Here is an 18,029-nt window from a genome sequence, read left to right as displayed (position 1 = left end):
ACTGTCGGCAGCCTTGAAGATGGTTTTCCATGGTTTCCCATTTACACACAAGGCAAATGCTGCTGCTGTACTTTAATTAAGGCCACGGCCGCTTCCTTTCCACTCCCAGGCCTTTCCTATCCCATTGTCGCCAAAGACCTATCTGTGTCTGTGCGACGTAAAGCAACTAGCAAAATCTTTCACCTTTGCTGTTCGTAGTTTACATGTATCATCTGCTGAAAGGTATAAAGTGGCAGGAAGAGATTCAGTTAAGTGGAAATGTAGTAAGCAGGCTGGCCTATGCTGACGACTTGGTCTTAATGGCAGATTGTACCGAAAGCCTGCAGTCTAATATCTTGGAATTTGAAAATAGGTGCAATGAGTATGGTATGAAAATTAGCCTTTTGAAGACTTAAATTGATGTCAGTAGGTAAGAAATCCAAGAGAACTGAATGTCAGATTGGTGAAACAAAGCTGGAACAGGGAGATAATTTCAAGTATTTAGGATGTGTGTTCTTCCAGGATGGTAATACAGTAAGTGAGATTGAATCAAGGTGTAGTAAAGCTAATGCAGTGAGCTCGCAGTTGCGATCAACAGTATTCTATAAGAAGGAAGACAGCTTCCAGATGAAACTATCTTTACATTGATCTGTTTTCAGACCAACTTTGCTTTATGGGAGCAAAAGCTGGGTAGACTCAGGATATTTTATTCATAAGTTAGAAGTAACAGACATGAAAGTAGCAAGAATGATTGCTGGTACAAACAGGTGGGAACAATGCCAGGAGGGTAGTCGGAATGAGACGATAAAGGCTAAGTTAGGACTGAACTCAATGGATGAAGCTGCATGCATAAATCGGCTTCGGTGGTGGGGTGATGTGAAGTGAATGGTGGAGGATAGGTTACCTAGGAGAATAATGTACTCTGTCGTGGAGGGTAAGATGACGATGGTTAGACTCAGTTTCTTACGATTTAAAGATAAGAGGTATAGAACTAAATGAGGCCACAGCACTAGTTGCAAATAGAGGATTGTGGCAACATTTATTAAATTCACAGAGGCTTGCAGATTGGATGCTGAAAGGCATAATGGTCTATAATGGTGTGTGTGTGTGTGTGTGTGTGTGTGTGGGTGTGGGTGCGTGCGTGCGTGCGTGCGTGCGTGCGTGCGTGCGCGTGTGTGTGTGTGTCATTACGGCATGTATTAAATTATTGAACTGTATAATTAATTGATAAGATGTATATATTTAATCACTGGTAGATCATTTTTAAATTAATATGTATATATATGGTTTTAATCATCCATTTCACATCATAATTTCATTTCTTTGTATCGCGGCTATAACGTATTCTGAACGAACAATTTATTGTGTAAAGTATTTCAACATCATTCGTATTTATAGCTTGCAGTAAATTTTCCAATAGCTGTAGTGAGGTGACCAGAGTCAGCAGGCTAATTTCAGCCCATTACCAGGAAATGTACGTCATCAAGCTTACGAGAGACCGTACCCCTTCCATACTATGAAGAGACAGTTGGAAACTGATTAACGCCTACTTTTCGAAGTTCGCTACCTGACGCTTCGTTTCCGCGGGAAAGTTCAGCCTATGTGAATGGACGTAATGAAGCAACATGATGGATTCACAGCAATACATAGGAGAAGGGATAAGACCTCAAATCTTACTGGACAATGTGATATGGTTGACGGAGGGAGACTTTGGAAGCTATATACTCTTGGACACTCGCACTTGGAAGGATACTTAGACTCGGACACTCTTGGAAGGACACTCTTATGACGATTCTATTTCTGCACATCGGAGAAGATCTTAAAGTTCACTTCGCATCTGAGTAGTGTACTACTCAAAAGTTACTCTCATTAGGACCTGTTACCTCAATGACGAGAGTTAAAGTCAACGGGAGACCGGTTTTGACTGTTATAGGGCAGGAGAGATTTGTTATGAATTTAGTTATGCTCCATTTCCGTAATACGGAAGAATACAAGTGTATTCTCTCCATGAACGTAACCCATGGTGGTTTTGCTATTAAAATTAGGACTCATTACGACTTTATGTATGGAGTACAGTAGGAAGTGCTAAAGGCAGGAAAGTCATGGTACAACTAGTGTACTATGCAGAATGCAGAAGTAGGACTGGAACCCACAACTAGAGATGACGACGCCTATACGAGAGATCCATCAATCATCAGCTACCACATAGATCGTATCCAGATAAGAGTCTACAGATGGTGAGCTTAATGGCACAAATTACTGCAAGTCTTCCCGCAACAGTTGATTTTCTTAGAGTTTATTTAATTCAATTTTTCTTTTGCTTCCATAAGTTCAGATTCCGTTAATACGCCGTTATGTCATGTTTTTCATCCTAATAAATAGCTGTTTTAATTTGTATTTTCTGAAATTCTTATTAATGAACCATAACTTCCAAGTTAGTGTACTTAATGGTTAGTGTTCCGTCACCCCAGCCCTGGGAGTTCTTTGAGTCTCATTACGTATTATTATTATCATTATTAATTATCAACTATCGTTTTCAAGCCATAAGCTTGAAGGCTGGTGCCCATAGGATATTGTTTATGGAGAAACAATGAGATATCATTTATTTATATTAATATTAAGGTGACCTGCCACATCATAATTTTGTCACACATCTGTGGGCAGAGTGAGTACGTCACGTATGTATGTATGTATGTATGTATGTATGTATGTATGTATGTATGTAATAGTAATAATAATAATAATAATAATAATAATAATAATAATAATAATAATAATAATAATAATAATAATAATAATCATCATCATCATCATCAAGGCAGACTGTTTTCTGTAGGTGTTTTGACACCTAGCCTCTCTCTTTACCACAAGACTCTGTTTCCTCTTTATTAACCCCAAAAGGAAGCATTGTCTCATCTGCCAATTTCGCCATAGGATAGGGCCTCCTCCTCCTCCACCAAAAAATCTGTTGAGGACTTCACCAGAGCCCTGTTAGCCATCGCTTTTCAAGGTTCCTGTAGGGCCTTCGCAATTATCATAGCTGTTCCAGGACACATGGAGTCCCCACTGTAGTTCACCCCCGCAGGCCATTCCCTACTTCATGTCGTTGCCCACTTCCCACAACATGAATAAGGGGTTTGTCTTGTAGGAGACTTTCCTGAATGTACCTCCCTATACCCTTCTATAAAAAACCTGGTAACTTACATGTACCTAGTGGCATGCACTGAACCCCAGCTACCCCTGCGCTTCTAGGGTAAAGAATTGTATATAGAACGCTCCTTTATTAAGTTAAAAAACTGCAAACAGCTAAGTCAAGGCAGGTACAGCTGTCTCGATAATTCATTTGCTTTACCGCAGTCCACGACTCTCCAGCAAGCTTGGTTTCTCTACTGGTGCTAAAGAGAGCTACCCCAGCAAAATTCAAATCGCTTGGTTGACACATGAGCTTCAAGCCTCCTTCTCTTGGGGTGGCGCGGTGATAGCTGTTGGCCTTGCTCGAGATACACAGTGTCTTATGGCGACAAAGCAGTTAGGTTGGGTACATATTAGTTGTTGTTATTAAGACTTGACGTGTTCAGCGCCACCCACCAGAGGCTACAAGAAAAATAAAACCGGTGTAGCCACCTGCAGGCAGTCTTGCTAATAGAAGTAACCATTTTATGAAATCAATTGTAATAAAAGTTTTTAATTTTTTTGGATTTCGGCATGAATAAAGTAGTTGTGAGCGATTCATTGATGGCACATGTAGAGTATGTTTTTCGATGCAAGCAGGGAAAGATATGTAGGTTGCCCAGCATGAACACGGAGCCAAGCATGTTACGACCGCTCTACTACATCTTACCTTCTGCCTTCTGTCGTATTCATCTGCTTGCTCGCCCAGCTGTTCACTAACTGGCCTGTTCTCCGGCACTGTTGCTGCTTCCTCGTTGTGACGTCACACCTACGTATTTTTCATCGAGTAACTTCTCGAATCTGTTCACCACCTATATAAGCAAGCTATTCCTTAGTTTCCGCGGTCAGACATTGAGTTGGAAAACAACACGAGTGGAGAGAGCGGAACTGTTCGCTAACGGCTGGCCCGTTGCGACGTTTTACCTACTTTTATTTGTGAATAGCTGCATTGTTTACCAACAGACTGGGTGAGCAAAATGTTACAACCTTTTATATCTTTCGTAATCTATATCAAGATTTGAACTTTGAATGTTAAATTATTTAGTGGCTTCATGGTCTCCATTCTAACTAAGTCCTTCAGACTGATACCTTTATCTATCTCATACACTAAAATAAACTGTGCTTGGACAAGTGATAGAAGTGTTGCCACATCCTGAACTTTTTTACAGGCCCGAGTGGTCGCTTACATTGCCAACGTGATAGCGTTTAAGCAGCCTGGAAGAACCCCCCCTTTTTTTTTCCTCTCTTCTTCCCTTCTCACTCTGCTTCCTTTTTCTTTCCCTTTCTTCTTTCCCGGTATTGAGTTGTAAAAATTTTTGTCTCCCGACGTGCTATAACTCTCTTGCCCTCCTTTGGGTTTTAAATGAAGATTGTAAGGGTGGCCTTAAATCATTATTTTTCAAATATTTAGTGACTTTATTTCTTAACCAAAGTGTTTAAAAAAAAAGGTTGTGAACTTATATAGGTGCTGATTCTGGTTTTTTCTGTCGAACTCTGGTCTTGGGCTTTTCTTGAAAATCATAATCGTTATTCCCAAGAATTCTTAATTATTATTATTCTTGATTGTATTTTGGTTGTCAAACGGGCTGAGCCCTTGTTAAAAGTTTGTAATTCCCCTTCTTTGCTTGTTATACACTGCCTATTCTAGTCATTTGAAGTTTAAATACAACTTATTTTAAATCCATTCTCCTTTCTTACATTTGGTTTGTTGTACGTTCTCTCTCACTCTTTACCTTTTCCTTCTCCCTTTTTTTTTTTTGAAACATTGTACTTACCACGGACACCCCTCTCGGTTAACCCGCCGTGGCGTCCACTGGCTCTGCTGATTGATGAATAATAAGTCTGATATACTAGGTTTGACCCAATGAGGCATTAAGCGCATGCCTTTCCGTGGTCCGACAAGTCACCACCAGTGAAATAACATTTGTTTGCCTTTAGCGTTATGGTGTCCTAATGATTACCGTTTGACGATCTTTGATGTTGCGGGTCGACCATCCTATTATTATCTATGCTAAGATTTTCGTCCTTTTTGCCATTGGTATGAACATAATATTTATTAGCACCCCACATTAACAAAGATCACCACAAGCACGAAGCAAAATAATTTTGTATTTGGTTGCTCTGTACAAGTGGGTTTGTCTGTAATTATGATATATTGTGAATTTTTGAAACATTCCTCTTGGATTATTGGTGAAGTTTTCGTGAGTTCTGTAAAGTTCTTCATGAATATAACAGTGATATACATCGTGAGGAATACTTCCCCTCGTTTGTTGTTTCAGTACCTACGTTCAGTAAGCGAGTGAAACTGTAAAACTTCAGCGACAGTAAAATACCTGCCAAATTTTGCTCATTGAGTTTAGGTTAGGCTTTTTCATTCAAAAAACAAGTCCCAGTACGTTTCTGTAAAAACCATGACTGTACTATTACGAAGCATCAGTGGGTGAAACTCTAAGTATATTTTTTTAAATCGGCTGAAGCTTAAATTATAATAGTGCTGTCACTGCCGAGAATACCAATTTGGAAATATGTGCGAGTATGTGGTTGAAAATATTCTTATTCAAGTGAGTTATAATAAATAAGTTCTTTAATACTTAAATTATCTTATTCAATTATCTATTTATTGTCTGATCTCTATGTGTGTTATATTTCCACTTAGTTATCGAATGAGTTTATAAAATAGTAATATTGGCTTTAGAGAGAGTGGTGGAGCTGCGATTGCCTTTTTTTTTTTAATTGCAGCTGTGGTAATAAATGAGTTCACCGCACGCCACTGCACGTACCCCTGCAGTTCATCCATAAGGACCACAAATCTCACACCCAGTTTCCTACATTCCCACTCCATAGTCTCATTTAAATCCCCAATAGCCCTCCGGTCAGTATCAATCCTCGAGAGCATCCCACTGATAACAATCTCTGCTTCCATAAACTTCTCCAGCACTGTCATTAAGATACGGATTTTCTCAGTCTAAAAGTTTTCCTTGTTATTCACGAAGTGAATTTTCTCCTCTTATGAGCATCCCATCTGAAAGCATGAACATAGATCAAACAGTACTTTGCTATATTCTAATTTATTGACTATTTAATGACTTTCTTACTGATTATTTTCCTTTAAACTAATTATTGGGCTGCATCTCGTGGCAACCCTTAACTAAGAGCAGCTATACCTTTGGAATTTTTCTTCTTTGAATTTGATTATCAATTAAATACAATGAATAGTAAGGAAGTTATTATACTAAAATAACTGAAGATACCTTGTAGAAGGAGTCATGCAATTTGCGGAGAGTTTCAATTTTCTCCAGTTGTGATGTGCGCATTTCTTTTGTAAGTTTTACTTGCTGATGAATGATCTTAAGCATTTTATCCTCCTGGAAAATTAAAACAAAAAACATTTTATATGACATCATAGCTAATTTGTAACAAACATACATACATACATACATACATACATACATACATACATACATATTATCCGCACACTTTATCTTGGTGCATTTGTGTACGGGGGTTAGGAGTAAGGAGGGAACTGTCCCGGTATCGATAGTGCTGCCTGGTGCTGCCAACTGAATGAAAATGAAATCTGAATTGAATCGAGAATATGATCGATCGATATGAAATTTCTAGACCGTTATCATCTTAAGCCAACAACTATGTCACATACACATTATATAACATTATAAAACATTTCTCGATGCGAATCTTGTTCCTAGCATGAATTCTATACTTTGGCTTTGTTGTGTAAACAACAACAGTACTAGTACGTACAGTGTACGCCAGATGTCGCACAACGATGCTTAAACGATTCATAGTTTGTGTTTCAAAGGTTGCCAGTACGAATCTCAAAGATCGCCGAGGTCGACCGATTCAGCACTAGGGTGTAAATGCACCAAGATAAAGTGTGCAGATAATACAATACATACACACGAGGACGGTTTGAAAAGTTCTCAGAATCACCGCTAGATGTCAGTGCTAGAGCAACAAGGTTCTCGCGCAATAATCACACATCCTTTGTGAGTGAACACGTGGCGCGTCAGTGCTCTAGCTGCAGGAGGTGGTAGTGACGACTCTTTGTTGTTGTTCCCGCGTAGTGATTTGTGACAATGGAAAAAACTGAGATTCGAGCAGTGATTAAATACTTTGTAAAGAAAGGTATGAAAGCAAAGAAAATTCATGCCGACTTTCAGAACACACTGGGGGACTCTGCTCCTTAATTTTCAACTGTTGCCAAGTGGACCAGCGAGTTTAAATTTGGTCAGGAGAGCTTGGATGATGATCCGCACAGTGGACAGCCAAAAAATGTTACGACCCCAGAATTTATCACAAAAGTGCATAAAATGGTCATGGAGGATCATCGACTGAAAGTGCGGGAGATTGCTGAAGCTGTAGAGATGTCTTCTGAATGGGTGTATTATATTTTAACTGAAGAATTGGGTATGAAAAAATTATCCACAAGATGGGTGCCGCGGCTCTTGACATTGGACGTTAAACGCACCAGATTAGAAATGTCCGAACAAAGTTTGGCCCGTTTTCAGTGCAACCAACAAGATTTTTTGCGCCGGTTTGTGACTACAGATGAAACTTGGGTTCACTACTATACCCCAGAAACAAAACAGCAGTCAAAGCAGTGGAAACATGCTGATTCACCACCACCAAAGAAAGCAAAGGCAGTGCGTTCGGCCGGAAAGATCATGGCCTCAGTTTTCTGGGATGCAAAAGGCATTCTGCTGATAGATTATCTTCCTACTGGCCAAACAATTATGGGGCAATACTATGCAAACCTCCTAGACCAACTACAGGAAAAGATACGCGAAACAAGGCCTGGTTTGGCAAGGAAAAAGGTCATCTTTCATCAGGACAATGCTCTGCCGCACATAAGTGTTGTTGCCATGGCAAAACTTCATGAACTGAGCTACGAATTGTTGCCACATCCACCTTATTCACCTGATTTGGCACCATCAGACTTTCATCTATTCCCCAAGTTCAAAATTTTCCTCGGTGGAGGGAGATTTTCTACAAGGGAAGAACTGACAGCCAAATTGGAGAGGTATTTTGCAGGCCTGGAGGAATCTCATTTTGGAGATGGGATTAAGGCATTGGAACATTGCTGGACCAAATGCATTAGTCTACAGGGAGACTATGTTGAAATAATTCTAGTACATTCCGAGAACTTTTCAAACCACATACATACATACATACATACATACATACATACATACATACACACATACAGTCTTGTTATAGACTGTTATGCCTTTCAGCATTTAGCCTGTATGCCTTTGTGAATTAACTAAGTGCCTCCAAAATCCTCTATGTGTAACTAGCTCTGTGGCCTTGTTTAGTTCCCCACCTTTCATAATTAAAACTGAGTGTAATCATCATTGCCTTGGTCTCTCCCAGCTTCTCTTACTCTCCATAGTCCATTATTCTCCTCACATGACCCCATCACAAAGCCAGTGTATACAGTACATACAACCACAAGTTCATTCATAACTTAGCCTTTATCTCCTCATTCCGTATACCCTACTAACATTGTTTGTACTTGTTTGTACTTGTTTGTACCAACAATCACTCTCACTACCTTCCTTCATGTCTATTACCTCTGACTTATGAATAAGATATCCTGAGTCCACCCAGCTTTCACTCCCCATACAGCAAAGTCAGTACTAATAGATACTTTTTTTTTTTTTTTTTTTGCTAGGGGCTTTACGTCGCACCGACACAGATAGGTCTTATTCGTCGCCATAAGACCTATCTGTGTCGGTGCGATGTAAAGCCCCTAGCAAAAAAAAAAATATATATATATACCAATGTAATTTGGATTGAATAAAAATTGTAAATTAAAAATCATCTGTTGTAAGAAACAAAAAAATACAAGAGAACTGCAGAGACCAGAATATTAAAAGACATCAATAAAGGGACTGGTAAGAATCTGCACCAAGATTAACCCTATGTTCGCGGAAGTGTTTTATGTCTGTACGTGGACCAAAAATATGGCAAATTAAATCTCATCCAGAATTATCGAACACAAGCTATAAACATGCATATCTACGTAATATTAATTAATTACCTTGAATATTGGCTGTACTCCATCACAGAGGTCCGTAGGATATTATCAGATTTTTTCGTGGCAGCATGTTAGTGCAAAAAAGGCATAAGTGTCATTCCACAAATAAGTTTTACGCCAATCAAAGCTCTTATATCAGATGACCAGACTTTGATTCTACATCTTCTAGTTGGAAGTGTTGCCTGTTGGTTCCGTTTATTTCCCTGAATCACTCTTTCCTGGTGAATTATGTCAAAATTTCGGCATCAAAAAGTAGTGAAGAGTGCTCTGTAGGCTCAGCCGCCATGTCAAAATATGAATGTAAAATTGGTCCTTGATTAATATTATATATCGGAATGGTACTTGAAGTTCTTGGGTCCAAGTTACATCAGTGCTTTTATCAGCTGTTTCGTTCCCCAGGGCACTTTCATCTATGTCCGTAGAGTCCAAAATTGAAGAAATCTATTGCTCACTGACTCTCTTCTTACTAACCATGTTGTAAAATAGCTATATAAATCGCAAAATCCAATCTCAAAACTCGTGACGCATGCTCAATTGAATACGATAGCCTCTCATAGCTTGCAAAACACTAGCAGGGAGATAACGCAACTCTATTTGAGGATTCCCCCTTCAGCCAGACCTATAAGTGTCATCCCCCTGTGGGTGGGGGTGGTAGAATAACACCCACAGTATCCCCTGCCTATCGTAAAAGGTATCTAAAAGTGACCCCAAGGGCTCTGAACTTTAGAGCGTGGGCTGGCGACCATGGGGCCCTTAGCTGAGTCCTGACACTGTGTCCACTTACTTGTGGCAGGCTCCTCACTTTCATCTATCCAACCTCCCTTGGTCAACTCTTGTTCTTTTCCAACCCCAACGCTAGTAGGTTTCCGAAGTCTTTCATTTTCACACTCTTCGTAGCCTTCGTCTTTCTTTGGCCGGTACCTTCATTTTTTGAAGTGTCGGATCCCTTCCATTTTTTCTCTCTAATTAGTGTTATATAGAGGATGGTTGCCTGGTTGTACTTCCTCTTAAAACAGTAAGCACCACCAGCCCCTATAAGTGCCATTTACTGCCATCTGTTGAGTAATTAATATGTGTGTTGGTGACACTGGATCTCTGACCATTTAATATATTAAATTCTGCCCTGTAAGATTTAAAATTGAAAGATATCATCTCCCAAAGTACTCATTATGAAATCCTTGTTATGTCTTTTTTTTAATCAACTTTCTCATTTCTCAAGAACACACTATAACAAACCTGTCACACAAATCACACTTGAATTTATTGGTATGCATTATTTTCATGGTAACAGTTTGTCACTCATTTATTTTAAATAGCACTAACATATGTACCTGTGCTTCGCTATGGAATTCTACATTGCATACAGAATTCTACGTGAAGTAGTGTACATGTTGCGAGTAAGATTTTATTAAATTGCATAGCTCTTAGCGTTACCCCAGAAATAAGACAGGGAGGTTGCCATATGTAATTTCTCATGTGAAGACCGGGTTAGGGAGTTTTCATTGTAATGGCAGGCCCTCTAGCCCACTGCCAGTCACTTTCAAGTTGGGAAATTTTCATTATGATGGCAGAACCCCTTGCCTATTGCCAATCACAGTTGAGTTGGGCAGTTTTTATTATAATGGCAAACACTCACATTCCACCTGCCTTTCAATATCCTCAGAAAGACTATCTCTGTGGTTTTTCAGAAGTCTTAAAGGATCTGCCAATGGGCAGGAAACTAAAATGACAGCAATATTAATGCAATAAAGTATTTTTTTAAATACATATCTGCATAAGTGCAAATTCAAAGGAAAAATATGAATGATTAATAATAATGTTTTCTCATTGGAAAATAAATGGGATAATTGGCCTGCATATAGATATCGTGTAAAATGGCTCCCTAAAGAACAGTATGTTTCCAAGACATATCACTCAAATTTGTCATAACAACTTGGAGAATGTTAAGAATCAGGAAGGCTGTGACTGAGCGAGAAATAAAATGTCTGTTATATTATATTAGTGCAGTACCTCACAGTGAACCTCCATGCCGCGATAGCTGACCAAGTGTGTTTCTGTTCTTGTTTCCTCTATTCATGTTCCTTGTCAATCCAAGGCATTTAAAATAAGATAGACTCACACGTGGTGCTAGTGTACAGTCCTCAAATTTAAGTGAAGTCAGTTGTATATGGTTTGTACTTGGTTACTGCAAAAAGTAAAGAATAGGCAAGAGCATGAATGGATGCCGTGAATTGCACACAAATTTATGTAACTGTTCTTGAATTAAATGGTGCAACTTCCACCATTTTGTGGCTTATTTTATTTGTTCCCTTGAAAAGTATATGCCAAAATACAGAAAAGTACTCTTTTTTCTGAAATTATTAGAGTTACAGAGAAAATTCATATAAACTTTCTTTTGAAAAATCAAATTTTAAGAACACCTGCTCTGCTCCAATGTTTAATAGGACTAACCGTTTAGGCAGCTTATTCACTTTTACAGGTCTCAAGCATATGTTTTCCTACGGCTTGCTTCACATTTTCTTTCACTACATGACCTGCTTAAGAGATAGTAAAAGACAAAAAAGCATCTTTTTCTGGAATACTGTTAGAATTACGAAGGAAATGCTTTCAAACATCTTTCTAGGAAATTAAATTTTAAGTACACTCGCTAACTCCATTTAATAGGACTACCCATTTAGGCAGGGTATTCACTTTTAATGGCTCTAGGCGTACATTTTCCTGACTAGCTTCACATTTTATTTCCTTTAACGGTCCCCTAAAGATACACTGTAATAAGTAGCTTTGTACGTTAATCAAAGGTTTCAGTTGTATGCTTGCTAAATTTGAGCAAGATCCATCAATTAGTTTTACATGAGAGTAAGCAAAACAAAGAGACCAAGGATAAAGGATGGGCTAAAACACAGCAGAACATTTCTTTCTCAAAAACTATTAAGACATACAAAGAAAATTCATATAAACTTTTTTCTGGGTAATCAAATTTCAAGTCCACTTGGTGCACTCCATTGTTCAATAGGACTAACCCTTTGGATAGTGTATTCTATTTTAAGTGTCCCAAGCTTACGTTTTCCTCTGACTTGGTTAACATTTTCTTTTGTGACATAACCCACATAAAAGATAGCTTGATAGTAAGTAGCCTATGTGTCAACTAAAGGTATCAGATATAAGCTTGCCAAACTTGAGCTCCAATAATCGAATAGTTTTTACATGAAGAAACACAGACAGGCAAACATACAAACTTTGAGATTTATTATTGCTACCAATTTTTTCCTCCAGTCACGGTTCTCATGAGAATCCTTTGATATTCTGGTATGATACATAGCCTATGCTAGCCGGAATAATATTGTCTTTTGAATGGTGAAAGAAATTTCAAAATCAATCCAGTAGTTTCTAAGATTCCCATTACACACAAACAATTCACAGTCTCTCTTTATATATATTAGTATAGATCAACACTGAGGTCATCAGCCTCATCAATTATTTTGGTTCTGAATGATTCACCTCATTATTTGTACTCTTTGCCTTTCAACCCATAGTTCTTTTCTCTTTTTCTATTTTTCAGTTGGTGATAAGCTCACCAGACAAAAAATTAGTCATCCTAGTGCGCACAGATGGATCATTAAGCCTGTACAGATGGTGCAGTGAACAAGTCCCTTGATCAACAGCATTCGAACTGCCTCTACGATCAGCATAAGGCAGTAGCGATCAGTGAGACATTGATGTCTCGAGTGAACAATGTATGTCAACATCGGTCGATGTAAGGATGTGTTAGAATGGCAAAAACAGGCAATCATGTTCGACCATGCCCATGGCCATACAGTGCGTGAAGTTGCTGCATTTAATGTTGTTTTGCAGCGTACTGTTCAACATGTCTACAACCAGTGGTGTACTACACATGGCCACAAAACATGTCAGAATTGAGGATGAGAATCATAACAGTATAAGAGACTTTTTTTTTTTTTAATGAGTAAGTGCAGGAGGATGTATCTTTTAAACAGCTAGGAGGGACAAATTGTAAAGTGCATAAGTGAGGCACTATTACTTGGATCATAATTAATCTGTACATTGGGATACTACTTCTGTATTTGGTACGCCTGTTTAATGGATGTCATTCTACAGTTTCAAGTTGTTCAAATATGTGAAATTTAATTGTTGTGTCCTTGGTTAGACATGGCTATTTGCCACTCGGTAAAATCAATACTGGCGCGCATGCACAGTAAACAGAGTCTTGCTCTAGCGAGCTTGCGGCAGTGCACTTGGTGTGGGTCTTTCATCCAAGATGAATGCATGTAGTTGTGTGTCCTTTGGGACATGTGTTGAGTTCGGCGATATGCAGTGGGCTACTCTTGATTCTCCGGGGTAGACTGAATTGATCTACTACCTGTATTTCTACATTACTTCTTTTCTGCGAGTGGTGATCTGGCGCTTTTAAAATTTAAAACAGGCAGTGTGCCGAGTGGGTGAGAATGGTATCATATATTTGAATTAACATCTTTATTTACGTCTCGGCTGATGTAAGTAACCTCATTTTCATATCTTTCCTTCTGGAACTCTACCACCCGGTTGTGCTGTTCAAGAACATTTAACTTCAAGCTTAACTCATCTTGGAAAAATTCCATACTGGCGACTGCTCAAGCTATTGCTGATGTCACGGAAAAATGAAATTATTGTTTCTTATAAATGTTATGTGATTATTGTACCGGGCGATACACCTCCACGCCGCTAATTCAAACATTGCGCCAGTTGAAACTCCTCTACTGGAGGAAGCTTGAACTTTAACTTCCACATTAATGCTAAGATTTCTCAGAAGATATCATTACTATAAATTTTGAAGAGTTCTGAACTGTGTCTTTTTTGATTTATTTTTGTTTTCCCTGTAGTAAGAAGTGTGAACATTCTCTTCTAGATGGTACTACTGAAGGACTACAATTGTGCACCCTAGTGCGAAGTGAAAGAACTGTTTTTTGGAGAAATATTGTGTTCATAAGTTTGTTCTTTGTTAAATTTCTTTCAGTCATTTGTTTGGGTTGGCAGTATAACCCTTCTCTTTCCGCTTGTTTTGAATTTAGCCAATCCCGAATTTCTCCAATTAATTTTCCACCAATAAGGTGTTTCTTCCTCATCTGGTGTATTGGTTTTCGTTGTTAGCCAATAAAATTTTGTGGGCGGGTTGTAATCATTCATGAAACGTCTCGAATCTTCCGCGAGGGTATATAAACTGCTGATTTTCTGGTCTCCTCGCCACTTCAATAACATCTTTCCTGGTGTGATTATATAGCAGGGGGCGGGAAGCGCCTCTTTCTTCGGGCAGCAGTTCAACCATCAGGTAATGGCCTTTCAATAACTTCCTTCTTTGCTAGCTCAGCAGTTTAACCCTCGGGGCGGGTTCGAAACTTTTATCATGTAACCTTCCTTTAAAATGTAAAAGACTCTTAGTATAAAGTTCTGTCTCTGTAACCACAAATTGGGATAGAGAGTGCCTACCCTCTCGAGCTCCCATTCATTTTGTTTTGAGGTGACTACGTTTTTATAACAGTTTCCCTTATACTCGTAATGTCATAACTTTTTCAATCGTGTCACCTCCGTAGTATGGGATTAGCCCTTGCATAAGTGGCCTAGTGCCAAATAGGTTTTAAGAAGTGTATTAGGAGTGCAGTTACGCCTCCTCTCCTGTTGGTATTTTGAGGCCATGTCATTGTCCTGTTTCTTTACTGAATAGGCCTCAGTAGGTTGGGTTATTTTACCCCTGGTTTTATGTGTCCGGAGGACAGCTTGAAGGTGGAGTTTGGTGTGTCCGTTGATGGGCTTGAACTTCGAGAGCGGGTTGCTCTTTTTGAAATTTGGTTTCTGTGTGCCTCGAGCAGGTTTTTCTGAGTAATAGGGAGTGAGTGCTCCTGGGCATGATTGGGGTTTTCTGCCCCTTTGTTAAACCTTATGTATAAGTAAAGTTGGGCTCATTGCTCAGGGATTGTGTTTCTGGAACTCGAAACCCAAAATACATTAATAAACTGTAATTGTACATTCTTACCTTGTTGCTACAGAACTAAGTTCCTGTTGTACTGGTTATTTCTTGATCTCGAAAAGAAAATATAACCTTGGAGAAATTTTAAATTAACTTTAATTTCGTAGGTTGAGACCTGTTCATCCCAGCACCTTCTTTCACCTCTGCACATCCACAATAATCCGTAACAATTATCATTGAGGAGTGTGTTACTATGATAAGGCATGTAATCATGTTTAATTTAATGGTTAACTAAACTGAAACAATTCACAGCTTTCATTAAACCCCTATTCAACCTACATATTTAATTTTAACTTGTTACAATGCTTATGTATTTAATGGTTAATTAGGTAAAGGTAAGGGTTATTCTGCCCGAAGGCAGGTCCGAACCTCCACAGAGGTATTCCTGAGCCGGAGTTTACGTGCGGTAGGGTGGCCAGTTCCTTTCCGCTCCTCCATTCCCTTACCTCCCACCAACAGCGCGTGGCAACCCATCCAACTCCTGACCACGCCCAATGTTGCTTAACTTCGGAGATCTCACGGGATCCGGTGTTTCAACACGGCTACGGCCATTGGCTAATGGTTAATTAGGTTGAAACAAATTTCAAATTTCAGTCTGGTTTCTTCCTAAACTGCTTAGGTCTATTTATTTTTGAACTTGGATCCAATTAACTGAATATTTATTATGAAGAAGCCTATATTGCTTTATTCCCTGTTAATCATTTATAATTTTAATGGCAATTGTTTTCTGTTATGCATCAGTCATTTACTACCCTTGTAAAACATTTTGGACTATGAACTTTTATTCATAACAATCATTAACCATCTCCCAGTTTTGATTGCTTGTAAGTTAATTTATTCCTATTTATTAAATATTCTCTCTACCTTACAAGATCTTGTTTTCTCATTTGAAGTACTGAGTATCACTGGTTACTTGTCAAGTGTTTAGTTTGCTTATGAATCCTGGCCTTTTACTTCTATTTTCCTTTTGGGTAGCTTCCGCATTTTGTTTACGGTACTTGTATTACTGTGGCCAAGGTAAGTTGAATTTACTGTTTGATCTGTGTTTTCCTTATTTGTGCCATGTTTTGTTTTTGGGTCACCTTTGATTTCTGAATTTTCCTTGGGCCAGTGCAGTTTGTGTTAGCATTTGGCATAAGTTGTTGTTGTTGATTTAATTTGTGCTGAAGAACTTGACAAGTTGCTTGAGTGAAAGTTGCTAGTTATCAGATGAGACAAGTCTTTTAAACCTAAAGATTGTAAGAACAAGTGTAGAGTCTAACACAGTTTATTGTTCGTTACATGTTAATGATGGAGTCTTGCCCCTTGCCAGTTCCTTGTATGTTGAGAAAGCTGGAGTTAATTTATGAAGTACAGATTCGTGGTAGGAAGTCAGCCGGAATTATTCAGGGTGACGTAGACTTACTTTCTGAAATTGCTGATCTACCTATTTCTATTCCTGAAATGTCAGAAGCAGAGATTGGTGGGTCTGTTTTACTCATTAGTGATGCCTTAGATGAAATTAATGAACTAATGAAGTACAGAGACAAATCGCTCATGTAACACATTACACAAATCATCCCCAGGATCTGTTTTGACTGAAGATGGATCAGCCTACCCTGAATAAATGTACTGTTCTACTACCTAAAGCTGTCATTATTTCAGCAGATTGAATGTCATCATTCAAACTCTTAAATTGAGGAATATTAATATAAATCCTGGTCCTCAAGATGGTAATGATTTCAATACTTCATCTAACCTTGAATTAAACCAACCTATTTCCAATTCTATTTTGGGTAATCAATCTCTAACGCCCCTTCATGGTCAACCTCTATTCCTGGTAGATAATGCTGCGATGCTATGGTGTGATTATGCGAACCGTGTTTATGAATTGTTTATAGAGGTCAATAATTTGTCAGTAGATTCCATCAATGACACCGTTTCCTTTTGAAGGTTATTAGTGGAAGTGAAGGGAACCACAAATTGCTTTAACTTGAGTTCTTCTACTGTTTTCTGGACCTAGTTTTCACATAGTGTTGGTATTCTGTAGGATGCTAATTAGTTTATTAATAATATCACCTATTCAATACATTAAAAATTGTAACAATTAGGAATGTATCATTATTACCATATGAATAGGTGATATTATTAATAAACTAATTAGCATCCTACAGTATAGTATCTTCAATACGGATCCATAATTATATTTATCACTTGCAATGTAGTGTTGGTATTCTCAAGGCTGAGATTTTATGTGCTTGTTCTTGTGAAATTTCCTTGGATCAGTTTCATGAGGGTATCTGGAGAAAATTTATTCCTTTTAGAGCACTTAAAGATTTAACAGCAAAACATTGCTTTTGTGTACAATTGTATTTGGAAAAATCTCTTTAACTATGTCAGAGATCTTAAGTTTTATTGTAATGTAATTAAACTATCCATTGATGAGGCAACTATGATTGACAGTATAATGAGTGGAATTTCGCCTGAGTACCACTCGTACTTATCTTTCCGAAAATGTCCTGAAACCTTTAATGAATTGAAAATTGCATGTATTCAAGCTGAAGAGGCTAAACATAGTTATAGTTGTAGGCCAGTTAATGAACCCCCTCACATAAGGTCCTTCTTCTGGACATCCATCTGGTCTGAATGCCTATAATCTTGGAGCTGTTCCAAAAAAAAAAATTTTGCTTGTGAGTCTACAGACCACTTAAGAAACAAATGGCCATCGGTGAAGGAAAGAAGTTCTTCTTCTGGTAACAACCCTAACCCTCAATTTCAGTCTGGAAATTACCCTGTTTCTAATTACCATCCTCCCTCAAC

The 18,029-nt window shown here is 38.5% G+C and overlaps 1 protein-coding gene across 1 annotated transcript in view; it reads right to left on the bottom strand.

Moving 5' to 3' along the window:
* Window positions 1–18,029, bottom strand: part of LOC136874368 (synaptonemal complex protein 3-like) — a 90,852-nt gene that overhangs the window by 32,267 nt on the left and 40,556 nt on the right. The window contains exon 3 of the mRNA XM_067148006.1: window positions 6,402–6,515. Within this exon, the coding sequence (XP_067004107.1) occupies window positions 6,402–6,515 (114 nt within the window). The remainder of the gene's footprint in view (window positions 1–6,401; window positions 6,516–18,029) is intronic.

Source organism: Anabrus simplex, chromosome 5 (genome assembly GCF_040414725.1).
Source record: "Anabrus simplex isolate iqAnaSimp1 chromosome 5, ASM4041472v1, whole genome shotgun sequence".
NCBI classification, from domain to species: Eukaryota; Metazoa; Arthropoda; class Insecta; order Orthoptera; family Tettigoniidae; genus Anabrus; species Anabrus simplex.
The sequence above is the reverse complement of the archived record's forward strand: the minus strand, read 5'-3'. Positions and strand labels throughout refer to the sequence as shown.